Consider the following 16,437-nt stretch of genomic DNA (forward strand, 5'->3'; position numbering starts at 1 on the left):
TTATAATTTTTATATGACATGCTTCATGTTCTGACGCTCTCCCTGACCGACTGCTGTTTTTGCCCCCAGAAGGAGTAAATACAGCAAAGCCAAGCAGGACTCTGATGAAGAAAAGCACTTACATCAAGGTAACTCCCAGTCAACAGTCCACCTACACTCTATAATTGAAACAACATTAGCGCTGTCAGGTGTGTTCATGTGCATGCACTTCAAACCACAAATGAGGCTCATAAAACCAGAGGGGGGAAAAAAAACAAACTATTTTAAAGTTAATGTACTTGCGTCCTAACGTGCTCCAAACATCCTCATTATCAAGTCATCAGCATTGTTATTTGCATCCCACAAAAAATTTCCACTTAATGAGCTCCATCTTCACTGAAGTCAGCCACAGTGACATGAAACGCAGTGGAGTCAAGAGTGTGAAGAGAAGGTATGGAGAGAAGAAAGGATGAGGAGGAGGAGGAGGAGAGGAGGCTCCACAGAGGAAGGCAGTGTAGCCTGCAGCGTGATGGAAATAAAGAACAGATGGAGTTTAGTTGCAGGAATGAATTATCCATTTTTCACTTGCTTCTTTCTTTTAATTCCTTCCTCTCTTTCTTGCGAACCTCTTTCCTCAGGAGTGAGGATATACGTCGACCCCTTTACCTACGAGGACCCAAACCAAGCCGTCCGTGAGTTCGCCAAAGAGATCGACGCCTCCTGTATCAAGATCGAGAAAGTCATCGGCATCGGTGAGGAGACGCATTTTCTGTAACTTTGGTTCATTCAGGCAGTTTTCATCAGTTATATTATGACTACAGTGTTTTAAGGAGATTCTGCAGTAAAGCATACTTTGGATAAAAGCATCCACCTAATGGGATAATAGCATATTTGGTATTCGTTTCATGCAAATATTCTTCTGCCAGGATGCCTTTGTGCATTCCCTGAGAACAAGAAGCAGCATTTACCCAGACAATAACATTTGGTCTGCTTCTAGACTGGTCAATGAGTAAAAAAAAATCAGGGGAGGCTAAATATGTTGTCTGCACTATTCCTGTGGCCAGAGAAAAGTCATCCAATGACAAAATAATAAAGAGAAAGAATCAATATCCATTTCCCCTCTCTCTCTGCACCAGTGGGTGAAGGGAGGAGGAAGGGGGGGATTAGAGACCCTGATCAATGTTTAAAGTGGACCCCTTCTAACCTGCACACACACACACACACACACACACACACACACACACAGAACCACACACACACTCACCCACTCTGTCCTTGATGTGATTTACGGCCGTGCACTGTACTAGCTTGTGTGTGTTGTGTTTCCAGGAGAGTTTGGCGAGGTCTGCAGCGGCCGCCTGAAGATGCCGGGCAAGAGGGAGATCTGTGTCGCCATCAAGACTCTGAAGGCCGGCTACACCGACAAGCAGAGGAGGGACTTCCTGTCCGAGGCCAGCATCATGGGCCAGTTCGACCACCCGAACATCATTCACCTGGAGGGCGTGGTCACCAAATGTACGTCAAGCGGTAATTTGTTTACAGATTTTAATTTTTTTCTGTTGAGAAAGGTGAAGGTGAGAATTTGTCTATTTCCAGACGAGATGAAGAACACGATCTGGTGCATAATTGTTTCGCATAAACGATTTAGGGGACAGGAAATTGCAATAACACACACCACACACACAAACACACACATTTACACAAAGACTTTAATATTATAATAACACGGAGAGGACATTCATTTCTGCTGTCCCCTTTCTCCCTGAAGAAAAAAATACTCAACAATAAATCATTACAAACTACGTCTGCGGCTTTAGGGTGACTTTGGAGAAGGGTGAGCGTGGGGACAAACCAAACCTTTACCAGCCAAAGGTGTGTGTGTCTGTGTGCTGTTGTGTGTTGATCTCAAGATGAACCACCATTTAAGTTACATATTTTCTGGGATACCTGCACATGTAGGTGCTTGTATTTGTGCATGCCTGTATGTCCCACCCAGGGTATCCCCAGGTGGGCTTTGTCCAGATGGAAGGGGTCCTGCATTGATAGGGAGGGGGGAGGTGGAGTTAGAGGTAGCAGGGGCAGTTGGGAGGGGATGGAGGGGGGGTCTAATGGGTCCAGGAACAGACCCTGTAGCGCAGCACCAGGCTCATTAATCATGGTGTCAGCCGTAAATGTGTTTGGGGTTAGGGAGTGATACCCTATCCCTGCTCTATCTGCTGCTGCGTGGCCACAAAACACCGTCCAGATCTCCCTCCCTCTGCCCTTGGCACTCTCTCCTCTGTCTCTCTACCTTTTACACCTTCCCCTTGATGCTATTTGTTAGGCTTGAGGTGTATGTGTGTGTATGTGCATGCCTGAATCTCTTGTAAGCACATGTTGGCATCTGCACGTCTTTGATTGTATACATGTGCGATGGCCAGCCTCAGCTCAGGTTAGATGGATGAAGTGCCTTAATGTGTCGTGACACAGCAGCCTGGCCCTATCTGAGCTAGATAACACTGTCTCTCACTCTTCTACACACTCTACACACACACAGATATGTGCACACATACACATTTAGCCCAGCTGGAGCTGAAAGTGAACAGCAGCATGGGCAGAATTGCCTATCACCTATCACACCTCTCACTGTGGGGGGACGACCTCTCAGAGCGACGGAGTGAGAAAGACGGAGACAAGGCCGATGGATGAACAGGACGAAGGGAAAAGAAATCGGACACAGAGCTGCAGCCAAAGAAGGTGCAAATAGAGACACGGAGAGAAGGCGACAGAGAGGCGGTTTGGAGCTGATGGATTAGAGGAAAGACAGAAAACAACAGTGGGAAGGACAGAGAGAGAGTGAGAGAGAGGGAGAGAAAGCAGAGGGTGGTAGAACTACTGAACCGGAGGCTGGAGAAGAAAGAGACGGAGCGAGACGGAGGGAGAGAGATGAAGGAGGAGCAGATGAGCTGTGCGGCAGTGACAGGAGCTGACATGAAAGGATGCTGAGCCAAAGCAAGAAGGGCGTCCGATAACTCCCACTCCACCTCCTTCCACTCTTAACTTTTGAGAGCTTGACACAAGGTTTGGGCAAATTAGTCCTTCACACTTAAGTGTGTCAGTGGAATCTATTAAAAATCCATTATTTGAATTGCACTCCTCTCTCCATTACAATCAAGTTAAAAGGAATTCTCAATCTAGCCCCAGTTTGCTGGCGTGTCCAACAGAGCCAATTAAACCTTATTAATTATGGAGGAACTCCAAATAGGCACTAAAATACATAAATGTGCAAAAATCGCTCACTGAGGGCTGCTGGCTGCCGTCCACCATCTTGAAGCCTGTATACACTTAATGTTTCTATCATGCTCATGGGTAATTAAAATCTAGCCTCCATTAGAGCTCAGAATCAGACGTAATATGTTTAACTGCTGATTTACATAAGAGCATGCTAATTCAGAAAAGATCCGCTTTTAAAAGCAAGATCTTTGTTTGCCGCAAACGTCAAGGACTCCAGAGAGCGATCGCCCAACGTTACCCCAATATTGTCCCCCTATTGCAGTTCTCCCCTTCCCCTGTTTTGTTGGCAGGTGATAATCATCCCACTGGCGGGGCCCTTGCCCAGAGTTCATGGCCAAAGGCGGCAGGGTGTATTCAGTAAACAAGAAATTAGCATGCAAATGGTATGGGAGGAAGAGGGCGGGGCTGGGAAGGCGAGAGTTTAAGGTCGCAGGTCAGACGCTCCTCAGACTTGATTGGGGAGCTGTCAATCACCGGTAGCCCCTGGGGCAGGGACACGCAACAAAGAGAACAAAGATGGCTGACAAAGAGGGCCCCCGCTCTCCGCCAACTTCAACTTCACTTCCTCTTTTTTGGGGGCATCGCCGGAGCGCCCCATAATTAATGGAGTGCCAATCACTCGGCGGGTAAGGCGGTGACTGACGGCCTCTTGGCACGGAGAGAGGCCTGCTGTGGAGTGGAGGAACTTCACCTTCAAGACCTCAGCTGCCAACTGCTCGGCTGGCTCTCTGCCGCTTCAGGCATTCTGCTGGAGCGCAACAGAGATTTTACACAACCTCCCCTCCAGGCATTAGGTTGAAGTCAGCACTTCTCTTCAGCACAATAAGCTTTTAAGTCCACCTTAACTGTGCCACTTGAAATGGAACGCAAAGAACAGCGAAGTCCTGGGAGGAATTTGTGGCGGCACTTTTCGGCATGTGTTGTTGCCATGGCTGGTTAGGCACCAGCTTGTTGCCGTTTTGGGACAAAAACAAGTCACCCTCCCTTCCTTTCCCTTCCCTTCCCTTCCCTTTCTTCCTCTCTCCTCTCCTCATGCCTGCTATCCCCCCCTCATCCTGAGAGACAAAGACAGACAGAGACCCACTAGGGAATGTCCACCCTCCCCACCGCCTGCCCCAGCTCAGATAAAGACACAGACGCTTCCCCAAGAGAGACAGAGAGGGGAAGACAGAGGGATGGGGTGAAAAAGGCCAGAGAGGAGGGGCAGGGACCGGGGAGAAAAGAGAGGGAGAGAGAGAATCGGAGCGAGGGAGGAAAAAAAAAAGAGAAAGCAATAAAAAGGAACTAGCAGGAGAGTGACAGATGCGTCCAAAGTTGGCAGAGGAGACAGAGGGCAAAGGGACAGTGACTGACATAAATAGAGAGTCAGAGGGATTCTGGGTGACTGTGATGAGCCTTTGGATAAAGCTTCCAACATCACTTTGTATTTGCATAAACACAAGATGGTGTATGTGTGTGTGTGTGTGTGTGTGTTTGTGTGTGCTGGTAACTTGTTTCGGTGGAGATGCCTTTGCATGTGCAGGGAAAAGATGGGGGGACGTCAGGGCAACCGTAACTCTGAGCTAATTAAATCACTACGGGACAGAGATGGATGGTCTAAAACACACACACACACACACACAGACACACACACATTCCCTTGAGAACCCTCCTGCTGTGTCGGGCTGTGATGTGCATCGTTTACCTCCATAATCATCTGCCTTTCTTTCTCTCTCTCTCTCTCTCTCCCTCTCCCTCTCCCTCCCTAGGTAAGCCAGTGATGATTATCACAGAGTACATGGAAAACGGATCGCTGGATGCATTCCTGAGGGTCAGTCATGCGTTTCTTTCATGTGTGCATGAGTGTGCGATACGACTGTAGCCAGCTGCTGATCCCCTCTTATCTCTGTAATGTCATCCACCAAAATTACAAGCGTTTGTTCACAAACATTCGCCCTAATCTTGATCGACTTGCTGCTTTTCCGACGGCAAAGTGGGCGGAGGTTTTCGCCTCACTGCTCCCAGGATCCACTGCACTTTTGGTTATAGATGATGCTTCGCTACTTCATGTATTAAATATACAAACATGTAGACCTGGAAAAGTTGTGTTGGCATCAGTCCTTTTGCAGAAAGAACCTGTTCCACACTTGTGTATAAACAGTGAGCAGTATGTCATATAAGGAAATGAGATGAGGATGAAGATTAGGAAAATATAAATTACATTCTCTACAATGCAAACACATTTTCAGCTTCATTTTTGAATTAGGGTTTATGGTTGGACTGCTGAAGTTGTTACATTTTACTATTTATTCTGGGCAGCAGCCAAACTTGACGCTTTTAAATAGTTTGCGGTTGAGAAGTACCTGTGACATTCAGAGTTGTAGTTTGAATGGATCAAATATGTCAGAATGTTTTCAGCCTGTTGTGGAAATACCTGCTGCCAACTCCTACTTTAAATAAATTATTTATTATTTATCTAAAATCAGCCTATGTCACTGTAATATGTCACCATATCATCACGCATAATATCAGGTGTGGCTCTCTATATTGTGGAAAATAAGTTATTTGGGTGGGTGGTGGGTGTATAATTTATGCGTACAAGCAGATTACTAATACATATCATATATAATGATATGTTATGGTTAGTTTTGAGCAGAATAATAAACCCATATGTGAATTTTTAACAACAGGTTTAAAAATATTTGCTTTCCGCTACATTATAACATATTGTACTGCGTTATAAGTTTTCATACACTGCTTGTAAAATTATATAACAGTTAAAATCATATCTAATGATATGTTTTCACACAGTTAATAAATACTTTATAGCACATTATATGGATTTGTTTAGTGTTCATTTGTGCAGCTACATTACACTGTTTTGTCAATTATCCCTCAGCTTAACACACTTCTATTGTATGTATATTAAGTGCATGTGTATTTAGAAAGGCCAAATTAGGAAGTTTAAAATAAAGTGTTGCATTGTTAATCCAATAGGGAGCAAAATAAAAGAGAGTTTTCTCATTAAAACTGAACAGTAATTAGCAACTTACCAGTAAAATCAGTAAGATTATATGAAAACGTTTTGTCCTGCAGAAGAACGACGGGCGCTTCACAGTCATCCAGCTGGTCGGCATCCTGCGTGGCATCGCATCGGGCATGAAGTACCTGTCAGACATGAGCTACGTCCACCGTGACCTCGCCGCTCGCAACATCCTGGTCAACAGCAACCTGGTGTGCAAGGTGTCCGACTTCGGCATGTCCCGAGTGCTGGAGGACGACCCCGAGGCTGCATACACCACTAGGGTGAGTGTGTGTGTGTGTGTGTGTGTGTGTGTGTGTGTGTGTGTGTGTGGGCGAGCATGTGTCGGTGGTCCGTCTGTGTGTCACCTTGCTTGTCGGCTTTTGTCAGATTTCATTAATCAGCACATCTTTCAATTACAGGGAGGGAAGATCCCCATCCGCTGGACGGCCCCAGAGGCCATCGCTTACAGGAAGTTCACCTCAGCCAGCGACGTTTGGAGCTATGGCATCGTCATGTGGGAGGTGATGTCATACGGCGAGCGACCATACTGGGACATGAGTAACCAAGATGTAAGTCTGGAGAAATTTAATCATATGCAGAGAGTCATAAATAATGTACGGCTTTAGTTAGTGTGTGATATTAGAGCTGAAAAACAATTCCCAGCTTCATGTTTACTGTCAAACATTTTTTAGAGATACCTTATCACTTTAACTTGGTTATTTAATCAAATTACCTGCAAAATACCAGCGGTACTTTTCCCCTCTTCTTATTACACACTGAATGCAAATTTCTAGTGCCACTAATGATGATAAAGCATTTAATTTTATGCATAAAACCAAATGTCTTGTGTAGGTGGGTAAAGTAAGGTGATTAAAAATTACATTAAGGGTATAAAACTAGAGGGGGGGGGGGGGGGGGGGGGGGGGAGAAAGACATAGCTGTAATCAAACTGCCTCCAGTTTTTACTAGTTGACTCATGCCAGACAAACTCAGAAACAAAGTGACCTACAGCAGCACTGATCTACTGTTTAGGTAATCAAAGCCATTGATGAAGGCTATCGGCTGCCACCGCCCATGGACTGCCCCGTGGCGCTCCACCAGCTCATGCTGGACTGCTGGCAGAGAGAGAGGGCCGACCGGCCAAAGTTTGGACAGATCGTCAACATGTTGGACAAACTGATCCGCAACCCCAACACCCTGAAGAGGACCGGGGGAGAGACCACAGTCAGGTGAGAGGGCAGAACATGAAAAAGATGATTTGTGATTTGTGATGATTTGTAGCTGCTTCTGGTGGGTGTACGTGTTTATTCATCCATTCACATACACACGCTAACAGACACACAAAAGAGGTCATGCTGGCTAGAGGATCACAGATCTTGGTCAGTGGTTCTCAAACTAATGGTTGAGCTGTCCACAATAATAGCTATGATTTTACAGGAGAGTAACTCGAAAAAAAATAACAGTTTTTGCTACTCAGACAATATATTTTTTCAGACTTTTAACACCTTAATTATATATACACATAATTTTAGCTGCTCATGCTTGTAAATGCAAGTTATTAAAAAAAAAAAAGATCACTTAATGAGATATTGCTTTGATCCTGAGCAAAAAAAAAAGTTTTAAACCACAGAAATTTGAAGAATTCATTAAATTACTAATTAATTTCATTTGGTAATATCACATCACTTAGTAATGGGTTATATTCTTAAAAAATTGTGACTATTATGCAACTTTATTCCACATTCTCTTTGCATTAATTTGTGTGATTTTAGTCTGACTGTCTCACAAACTAACTAAAACAACACAAAAGTAATCCAACGAGAAGGGAACAATATGGCTTCCATCACCAAATGGTCCAACCGTCTTGAAAATTATAGAAAAGTTGTGGAATTTCACATTAAGTTCACACTGACAACCAACAAATATATTGTGTTAAAATGCGAATGTGCGTAAACAGACATTGACTCATCGGCTGAACTCACAGACTCACAATATATGCAGCCTAAATACTGTAAAACGTATGTAATGCTCTGCCTCTGAAACCGACACACACACACACACACACACACACACACACTCTCTCTTCTATTCTCCCGCTGGTATTTACAGTCACCGTTAAACATTATCTACCAGCAACGTGTGGCTCTTTTCAGCACAAACACCTTCCATAATGGATTTCTCTGCAAACCAGCTTTAATGGCGCAGCTCACTCAGGAATGCAGCCGCTCCAACAGCAGAGGAGAATTACGACGTGACGGCGAGTAAAAAACAAACATGACCCTGCAGCTCCAGCACCATTACTCTCGAGTGGCTAAACGTGTTAAGAATGACCTACGTGTGTTTACAGACTCGACGCGGGGCCGGCAGGAGTCTGTTTTGAGTTTAATGAGTGTGTGAGTGCACGCAAACATGTACACGCTCACCTAATGGGACACAGTGAGAGCAAGAGGGGAGCCCTTGTGAAGTAATTAGCAGAACTGCATCCTGTAAATGCAGCTTTTACAGTTACAAGAGAGAAGGGGAAAGTAAAGAGAGAGAGAGAGTGTGTGTATGTGTGAGAAAAGGATTTGCTATGCATAAGCCTTTCCACCCACTGAGTGGAGGTGACTTCTTCTCAAAGAGTCTGACATCCTGTTCTCGAAGTTCAAGTCAACATCTTCTGAGGGTAAAGAGAGACAGTGTGAGTGTGAGAGAGTCACCGGAGCGGGACGAGACCGCCACCGACTCAGACTTGCTCCACATGTGAACTTTTCACGGCCGATGGCGCCGCGGCCGAAAGGAAGGAAAGAAAGAAGTGAAAAAAGGAGGGAGGTACATCTGCTGATGAATTTCTGAATGTGAGGAGGAACTCCACCGAGCGGGAAAACTCACCACAGTGTGACCACGTTGGGTGTTTTCTGTAAAATAAGGTTTAACTAGCTGTGGCGGTCACACCCAGGAGGAACTGTGTTTGACTTGGCTCGGTTTCTGGTAGGACTCACAGAACAGGGACACAAAATGGAGCCGAACCTGGCAGACTGGCTGATCCCGTAAAGCAGGCAAACGGTATAGAGGAATATAGCATGGTGCGTTTTAAAGCTTGTGGGTCTCTGTCATCGCACAAGGTGTGTGTGTGTCATGCCCATGTGATGCTACAGTCCACCGTCGTACTCAGATTAGTTGCTGTAGTTATGAATCAGTGATGTTCCCAGCTGTGTAGAGATCAGATCATTACCTTTCCAGTCAAAAGCACTTAAACAGAAGATCACTTTTATTGTCTATTTGCACAGGCAGTTGCACGCACAGAGTTCACACACTGGACCAAACTGAAAGTTGCAATAACATCCAAAGAACCTAAGTTCATGAAATTAATTCTTCTCTCTCCTCCACCCACAGCAGGCCAAAAACCACCCTGCTGGAGCCAGGGAGCCCCGAGGCGTCCTCGGCCGTGGGCACAGTGGAGGACTGGCTGCAGGCCATCGGCATGGAGAGATACTGCGACAACTTCACTGCTGCCGGCTACACCACTCCAGAGGCTGTGGTCCACATGACACAAGAGTGAGTAGGAAGGGGAGGCTATGAGGGAGGAAGTGAGGAAGTAAACAGAAAAAAACAGAGAGATGGGAGAAGAAGAAGGTGCGAGCTCATCATCACAGCAAAAAAGCTTTTCTTATTGAGAGTGAATTCTGTGAACAGAGCAGCATAACAACACTTTTTAACTGTATTCTCACTTTTATAAATGTCAGTAAAAGGCAGCACGAAGCAGATCAGTGCACTAGTTTTGAGAAAATGACTCAAGATCACTCCAGAGAAGCGATGAATACACTTTACGTTAATATATGTCACATTTTATGATTTTAATTACTCACTTGTTTTAATAAGAGTAAGACTCAATAGTTCTAAAGGTGGAATTACAAGACAAGGCTCTGGTTTATCCTTTGAAAAACACAAATATTTTACTTACTTCACAGTATTTGAAATTATTTATGGTGATTTTTGACTCTGCATTTTAATTAAATGATCACAGAGCAATTGAAGACTTGGATTATTATTTCAGTACCTTTCTGATTTTGAAATAATTAAAAAATATATTATTCCCTTCTTAAAAAAGATTCTCTTATTAAAGGAATCCTTTGACATTTAATTAATTTTCATGCCGAGAGCTACAGATTGATATCACTCACTCGTATCTCTAAATGTAAGGCTGCATTCAGTAGCCTGTTAGCTTAGCTTAGCATTTATACTGCAAACTGGGAAACAGTTAGCTAGCCTGGCTTTGTCCAAAGGTAATAAAAACTAAACAAGGTACTTTAGCAAAGCAAACTAAAACAAACAAAGCTAAATTATTCACCTAAAATGATTCCAGCACCTAACAAGCTGTTTCTTCCTGCTTCAAACCTTTAACTGAACTAAATTAATCTAAACTATTCGCCTGTTAATTCTCAGCAAGAGAGCATAAGCATAATCCCAAAACTTCAAACTATTTCTTTATTTTTAGACCAGAATCAATGTGTGACATCTTTTGCAAAGTATACATGTGTTAAAAGTCTCTCAGTCTCTTTCACTTGTCTGTAGCATTTTCATTTTTCACTTATTAAGATTACAGGATTAGGCTGGCTGTGTTGGCAGATGAAATTCCTTGTACAGCAGTTAAACTGTCGGGCTAGTTTCCACTGGAAGGCTGTAAAATTCATTATGGGTATAAGGGCTTCATGTGTTTGTTATTGTTGTCTTTGGTCCTAAAAGGCCTCTTTCCACCATCTTTTTCAGGGACATGGCTCGCATAGGTATCTCCTCGGCAGCACACCAGAACAAGATCCTGACCAGCGTCCAGGGAATGCTGACCCAAATGCAACAGATGCAAGGCAGAATGGTTCCCGTCTGAGAGATTTTAATTAAAGGCAAAAAAGGAGAAGGAAGCAAAGCGACTTCATTTCTTATGAAAAAATAAATAAATAACAAAAAAGATTAAATATAAAAAAAAAAGAGACAAATAAACTATGAAGAAATAGTTTACCTCATCCATGCACTTTAAATTGGATCTAAAAGAAAAGAAGATGTTGATGAAGAAGAAAAAAAGTGGTGAAAATGGCACTTTTTTCAAAAAATCAGACCTTTACCTTGCCCTTTTTTTTGTTGTTTTGGAGAAAGGGGCACTTCTGTCTGCAGCATTTATGGATAGATGAAGGGATGGCTGGAAAAATGCTTCCGAGAGGCCAATCTGGAGTGCCTTTAACGGTCTGGAAAGGAAAAGCGAGGAAGAGGGGGAACCATACCTTTCTTGCTCTTCTTGGGCAGAGTGTTGTTTCTGGAACTCTCTTTCTGGAATAATCCGCAGAGCAGATTTTTTTTTTTGATTTCCTGTGACTGTGTTTATTGTACATGAATTGTTTCTGTGGGACTCACAGGCTGCCCCAGCCACCATTGCTCTGTCTCTCAGCTGGATCTGTTCAGTATCTCACAGACAAAATGGAGGATCCTACCCATCAGATATAAACAGTGAATCTCTGAAAGGTTGAGGGTTGGATTCTGAGGGGAGATGGCGGCGCAGCGAGGGCTTATTTTGAGGCGCTTCTTGTTGTTTTTTGCTCAGTTCTGGCCTTGTTTTTGTCCCAGAACGCTGTATTTTGTTGCCCTCAGGACATTTCTGAGAATGTCTTTGATCTTCCAGAGGAGCCTTCCCACTCCCTTGTCTTCCCAAAAATGCTCTCCCACACCTCAGATAAACACACAATTTGGATTCTTCCATTCATCTCCATGTCTGAATCGAAGCTCCTACCCCTGCCTCACTACAGGACCCATCACCTCTTCCTCACCACTTTTGATGGACGGACAGCTGTTGGAACCTGTTGAATTGAAGTTGCCTTTGTGAAGCGGACGCCAGAATGAAGGAATTTATGGGCAGGATATATGCGGACAAAGGGATGGAACAAAGGCAGTATGGATGCAGGAATCATCAGCATTATCACCGCCAAGAAAACACGCTCACCTGTTCTCCAACCATCATCAAGGTGAGGATCAATAGTCTACCTCATTGTTACCTAGACTCAGCACAAAGAGTCCCATTACAACAAAACAAATAAAAATATTGGATTACACCTCCTATTATTGCTGCAGCATGATGCTAATATCCAGTATATCTAAGACTCATTAGACCCCCCCCTCTCTCTCATCACTGGCCCCTCAGCTCCAGAAACTGTGTTAATTAACAAGCAGGTTGTGCCACCGCAGGCAGCCAGAGCAGATCAATAGCCACTGGTCTGTGATCAGTCTGCGTTCCCGATGCCGCCGGCATCTTAATGAGAAGAATTAATCAGCTGCTGACTCCCAGTCAGCCAAACAGAGCCCACCAGAAACTCTTTTCAGGAAAGAAGAGAAGGTGCTCTCGAGTGTAACTTTCTCCTGCGTGAACACACTAATATGTTGCCATGGTAGCATGAGGGTCTTAACAGAGGGTCTTGATTAAATTTAGCGTATCAGATACTACAGATTGTTAAGCCTTGAACTGAGTTTTTTTTTAAATTTTCCGAGAAGATAATAATTTATGCACATAAATTAACACATAATATAATAAAGCTTGGATTTAGCTCACTCCACGAGTTACGGCATAATTTCACTCTCGACATAATCACTTTCACTGATGTGACAGCATTGATTTATTTGATTTTCCTGGTACTCTCAGTTGTCAGTTTAGTAGGTACACTTAGCTAAAACTTATTCAGTCTAATACAACAGCCCTGCAATAAACGTTACCTCCTTGAAGGTTTTGTTGTTCAGTTTTTGTTGTTGAGAGAGGTTCAAATTTAATTTTATGGAAGATGTAGTCAGGACGCTCACATTAATCTGCCTGATTAACCATCTTTGAAATTAATCGTTTGGTCTCTAAAATGTCAGAAAATAGTGAAGAATGCATGTTATAATTTCTCAGAGCCCAAATATCCACATCACCTAAAACCTGCTAATGTTTGGCATTTTTGGTTTTGAAATGTCCAACACAATTAATTGATAAGAAATAGTTACATTAAACTGTGAGGTATATTTTCCCTGTCTATATCAACATGAGTGAATAATTATTATGTAACTATTAAAAAACAGAATTAAAGTAGTATAATGCAGTATATTTTGCTGTATATTACAATTTACTTCATGTAAAAATATACAAAAAATGCTGCACAAGGCTTCTTCCGAGCATGAAAGAAAACCTATAATAGATATTGAAGGTTAATGGGCTGTAATTCCTCAGTACTGTTGCTTGACTATGTGTCAAAGGATTATTGTAGTTGGCATTAGAAAAAAGCACAGTGTGGTTGCACTGGCTGTTGACTCTATACATGGAGTAATCATCTAGCATTCTCGCTCAATGAACGTCGATTGTTGTGCTTTTGATGTGTGCCAGTAAGTCAAGGGCATGTTTCATACATTATGTACACAACACCATGTGGTGCACACAAGTTAATATGTTGCTGCCACGAAATCCATATTTCCCCCCATAGTGCGGCCGCTTGTGCTCTCTGGATGCCCTGACTTTGGCACTCGATTGTGTTTAGCGGATGAGTCGAATGTTCCATCGAGCCGGAGCTGCAGAGCAGTGTTGTTGGTCAGGACTGGATGCCAAGCTAAAATTGTTTATATTCAAAACCACCATGACTGATGCAGCCTCTCTTTTCCTCCCCCTTCTCTTTCTCCCCAGCTGCTGCCATCCATCATAAACCGGCTCCCGGCCTCGCTCACCACGACCAGAATTCTCCCTCCTCTTCTTCCTCTTTGTCTTCCTCCTCCTGCTTCCCCCCTCCTCCTCCTTGGAGCCTCCTCTGACACTGAGATGACAAATCCATCCCCAAGCGTCTGGGACATCCGCCGTTACAACACGTCGACTTGACAAACTGGCCACAGTGTGCTTGTGGCCGTCCAGCAATGTACTGGAATTTACTATGAATGATTTAACAGCATAAAAAAGAGACAATAAGAAGAATGTAATATAATCGAGAAGCCCTGCTCCAGCGGATAATGTGCTTTTATTTTGAAAGTTTCATTTTTTTGTGATTTTTTTTTTTTTTTGGTTGTTTTTTTATTGCTTAATTCTGTTTGCATGTAAAGTAACAAGCGTTTGATTTGAGCGTGCGAATGAGATGACGTGTGTGTGTGTGTGCATGTGAGTGTGTAGCTGTATGAGTGAAAACGTCTTTGAAGTACTATCAGTAATCGTGTCTGTTCTAATGCCACTGTGGAGGAGGAGATAACAGAGTTGTATTGTTTTTGATATAAAAAAGAAAAACCCTGGACTTTTTTTTTTTGCTTTCGTGTTGACTAAGAAAAAAAACAAAAACAAAACAAAAAACAACAACAACAAAAAAAAGAACATACAGTGTGTTTGCTCCTGTCATGCAAACTCAACTCCGCCACAGCATTTACCGAACAGCTTTCTGGAGTGCAAACCAGTTCTGCAGCGACAGCGGCTTGCGAACAGACACACGGGAGACACAGACGAGACTGACTGAAAACCTCCTGTGCATACAAACCCCATCACGTTTGGACTCTCCGAGCTCATGTCAAGTCAAGGAGGAAACGTTGGAGCCATCTCTCTGTTGAAGTGGGAGCAGTTTGAAAAATGACGCACCTGTACACAACAAAGGATCAGAGAAGTACGGAAGAAGGTGTTTGAGAAGGGAAAACTGTTATTTTTTTCTTTTTTCCAGAGCGCATCATACAGCTACAGGTTTTACCCAATGGACTATATTCCTTTTGTTCCTTTATCTCTTTGAAGTATACGTATGTGAATGTTTTTGAACTCGTAAGTGACGCTTCATATAATTCAAAAAAACACCTCCGCCCTTAATACAGCTCTACTGCTCTTTCCTGTTTTGGCAATTCGATGTTTTTTTGGGGTTTTTTTGGGGATTTTTTGGGGGGGAGGGGGGGGTTTATCTATCGAATTAAAAGGACCTGTTTGGAAATATGCAAGACATGTTGGGAAGGAGATGGAAACCAGAATGTACTGTAAAATACTTTTTTCCTTTACTTAAATGTCAGGAGATTTGAAAAAAGAAAAAAAATTAACAAATCGCCAGAGTTAATGTTTGTCATTGTATGCCTTCCGATGCCATATGATCTAGCCATGTAGATCTAACATTCTCTCAATCTTTTTTTGTACTTTTTTTTTTTTGACATGATCATGATTTTTTTGGCCTTGTTTTTTGTTTTATTTTGTTTTTGTCAAGGAGCTCTAGGTACATGTAACTTATGTCATTTATTTATGTCCTTTTATATCTAGTTTGTAAAATAATAGCCTAAAGTGAAGAAAATAAAGGGGTGCCAAAGTGCATTCTTATTAAAGTAGAAACCATACAACAATCTCCCTGCCTCTCATTCACACACACAGATGCACGCACACACACACACACACTGTAGTGTCTGATGCAAAGGCCATCAGCAGTTTCATCAGTTATTGCAGTCATTATGTCTGCAGAGGAGAGCTGATTACCTAACTCTTATGCATTGATTACTGCATTATATGATTGCATATAATAGAGTGGTTATGTAACAGAAGGAAGGGGCCAAGGTAGCACATCAAGCTTTCTGGTTTTTTTTACTGTAACACATACACACACACACACACACACACACACACACAGAATAAAAATCGCCGGTCTTTTGGCAGTTTGTCTCCACTACAGCACATGTTCAGCAGATATCATGACTCTGGACTCCGAGACTTTGGACCCTCAGCTCGTCTCAGGCCTTCAGGCAACAGCAGCAAGCACCACTCACTTGGCGCGGTGCATGTGTGTGGATGCGTGTGTATGTTTAATCAGAACAACATCTGCTTCCTGCACTCATTTCCAGCTGCGATAAACCGCTGATTGTCCTGAGCCTTTGATAAGGGCCTGGGAGAGACGGGGTGGGGGAAGAGAAAGGACAGTTTTAGAAACAGAGCTCGGGCGAATGTTGAGCCAAATGGCGTTTTACACGTTTCCTGAGTAATGACCAGCACAAGGCATGCATACATGAAACGCTCTGAGGTTTGAAGGGGGAGATGTTTATCGGCCTCGGAGGGAAAGTGTGCCTCCTTCACAGATTGTTGGCAAGCGTAGAGGGGTAGACGGAGGAAGATTAGTGAGGCCGAGTTTGATGGATTTGCCCCAAACTGAAATTTGGTTTTGGATTTGTGGTACAGTACTTGAATTTTCAAAATAAATAGATCA

General features: G+C 43.2%; 1 protein-coding gene and 1 long non-coding RNA gene across 4 annotated transcripts in view; both read left to right on the forward strand.

The window, feature by feature from the left end:
• The window catches only part of epha4l (eph receptor A4, like), a 53,374-nt gene extending 42,153 nt beyond the window's left edge, over positions 1-11,221 (forward strand). Inside the window, exons 9-17 of one of the 3 annotated variants that reach the window (XM_071471598.1) lie at positions 70-128; positions 618-731; positions 1,309-1,494; positions 5,001-5,062; positions 6,328-6,537; positions 6,676-6,825; positions 7,289-7,485; positions 9,635-9,793; positions 11,006-11,221. In XM_071471598.1, coding sequence (XP_071327699.1) covers positions 70-128; positions 618-731; positions 1,309-1,494; positions 5,001-5,062; positions 6,328-6,537; positions 6,676-6,825; positions 7,289-7,485; positions 9,635-9,793; positions 11,006-11,120 — 1,252 coding nt within the window. In that variant the 3' untranslated portion in view covers positions 11,121-11,221. Of the gene's footprint in view, positions 1-69; positions 129-617; positions 732-1,308; positions 1,495-5,000; positions 5,063-6,327; positions 6,538-6,675; positions 6,826-7,288; positions 7,486-9,631; positions 9,794-11,005 lie in introns of all 3 variants that reach the window. The other 2 variants (XM_071471597.1, XM_071471596.1) reach the window with 2 other exon arrangements.
• Positions 11,222-11,570: 349 nt separating this feature from the next.
• On the forward strand, positions 11,571-15,586 carry LOC139614392 (uncharacterized). Its single transcript, XR_011687032.1, has 2 exons — positions 11,571-12,246; positions 13,926-15,586. It is a non-coding gene; the product is annotated as an uncharacterized lncRNA (long non-coding RNA).
• Positions 15,587-16,437: the final 851 nt, after the last annotated feature.

Source organism: Trachinotus anak, unplaced genomic scaffold, assembly GCF_046630095.1.
Source record: "Trachinotus anak isolate AG129_WGS33_773 ecotype Australia unplaced genomic scaffold, CSIRO_AGI_Tana_v1 ptg000034l, whole genome shotgun sequence".
In the NCBI taxonomy this organism is placed as follows: Eukaryota; Metazoa; Chordata; class Actinopteri; order Carangiformes; family Carangidae; genus Trachinotus; species Trachinotus anak.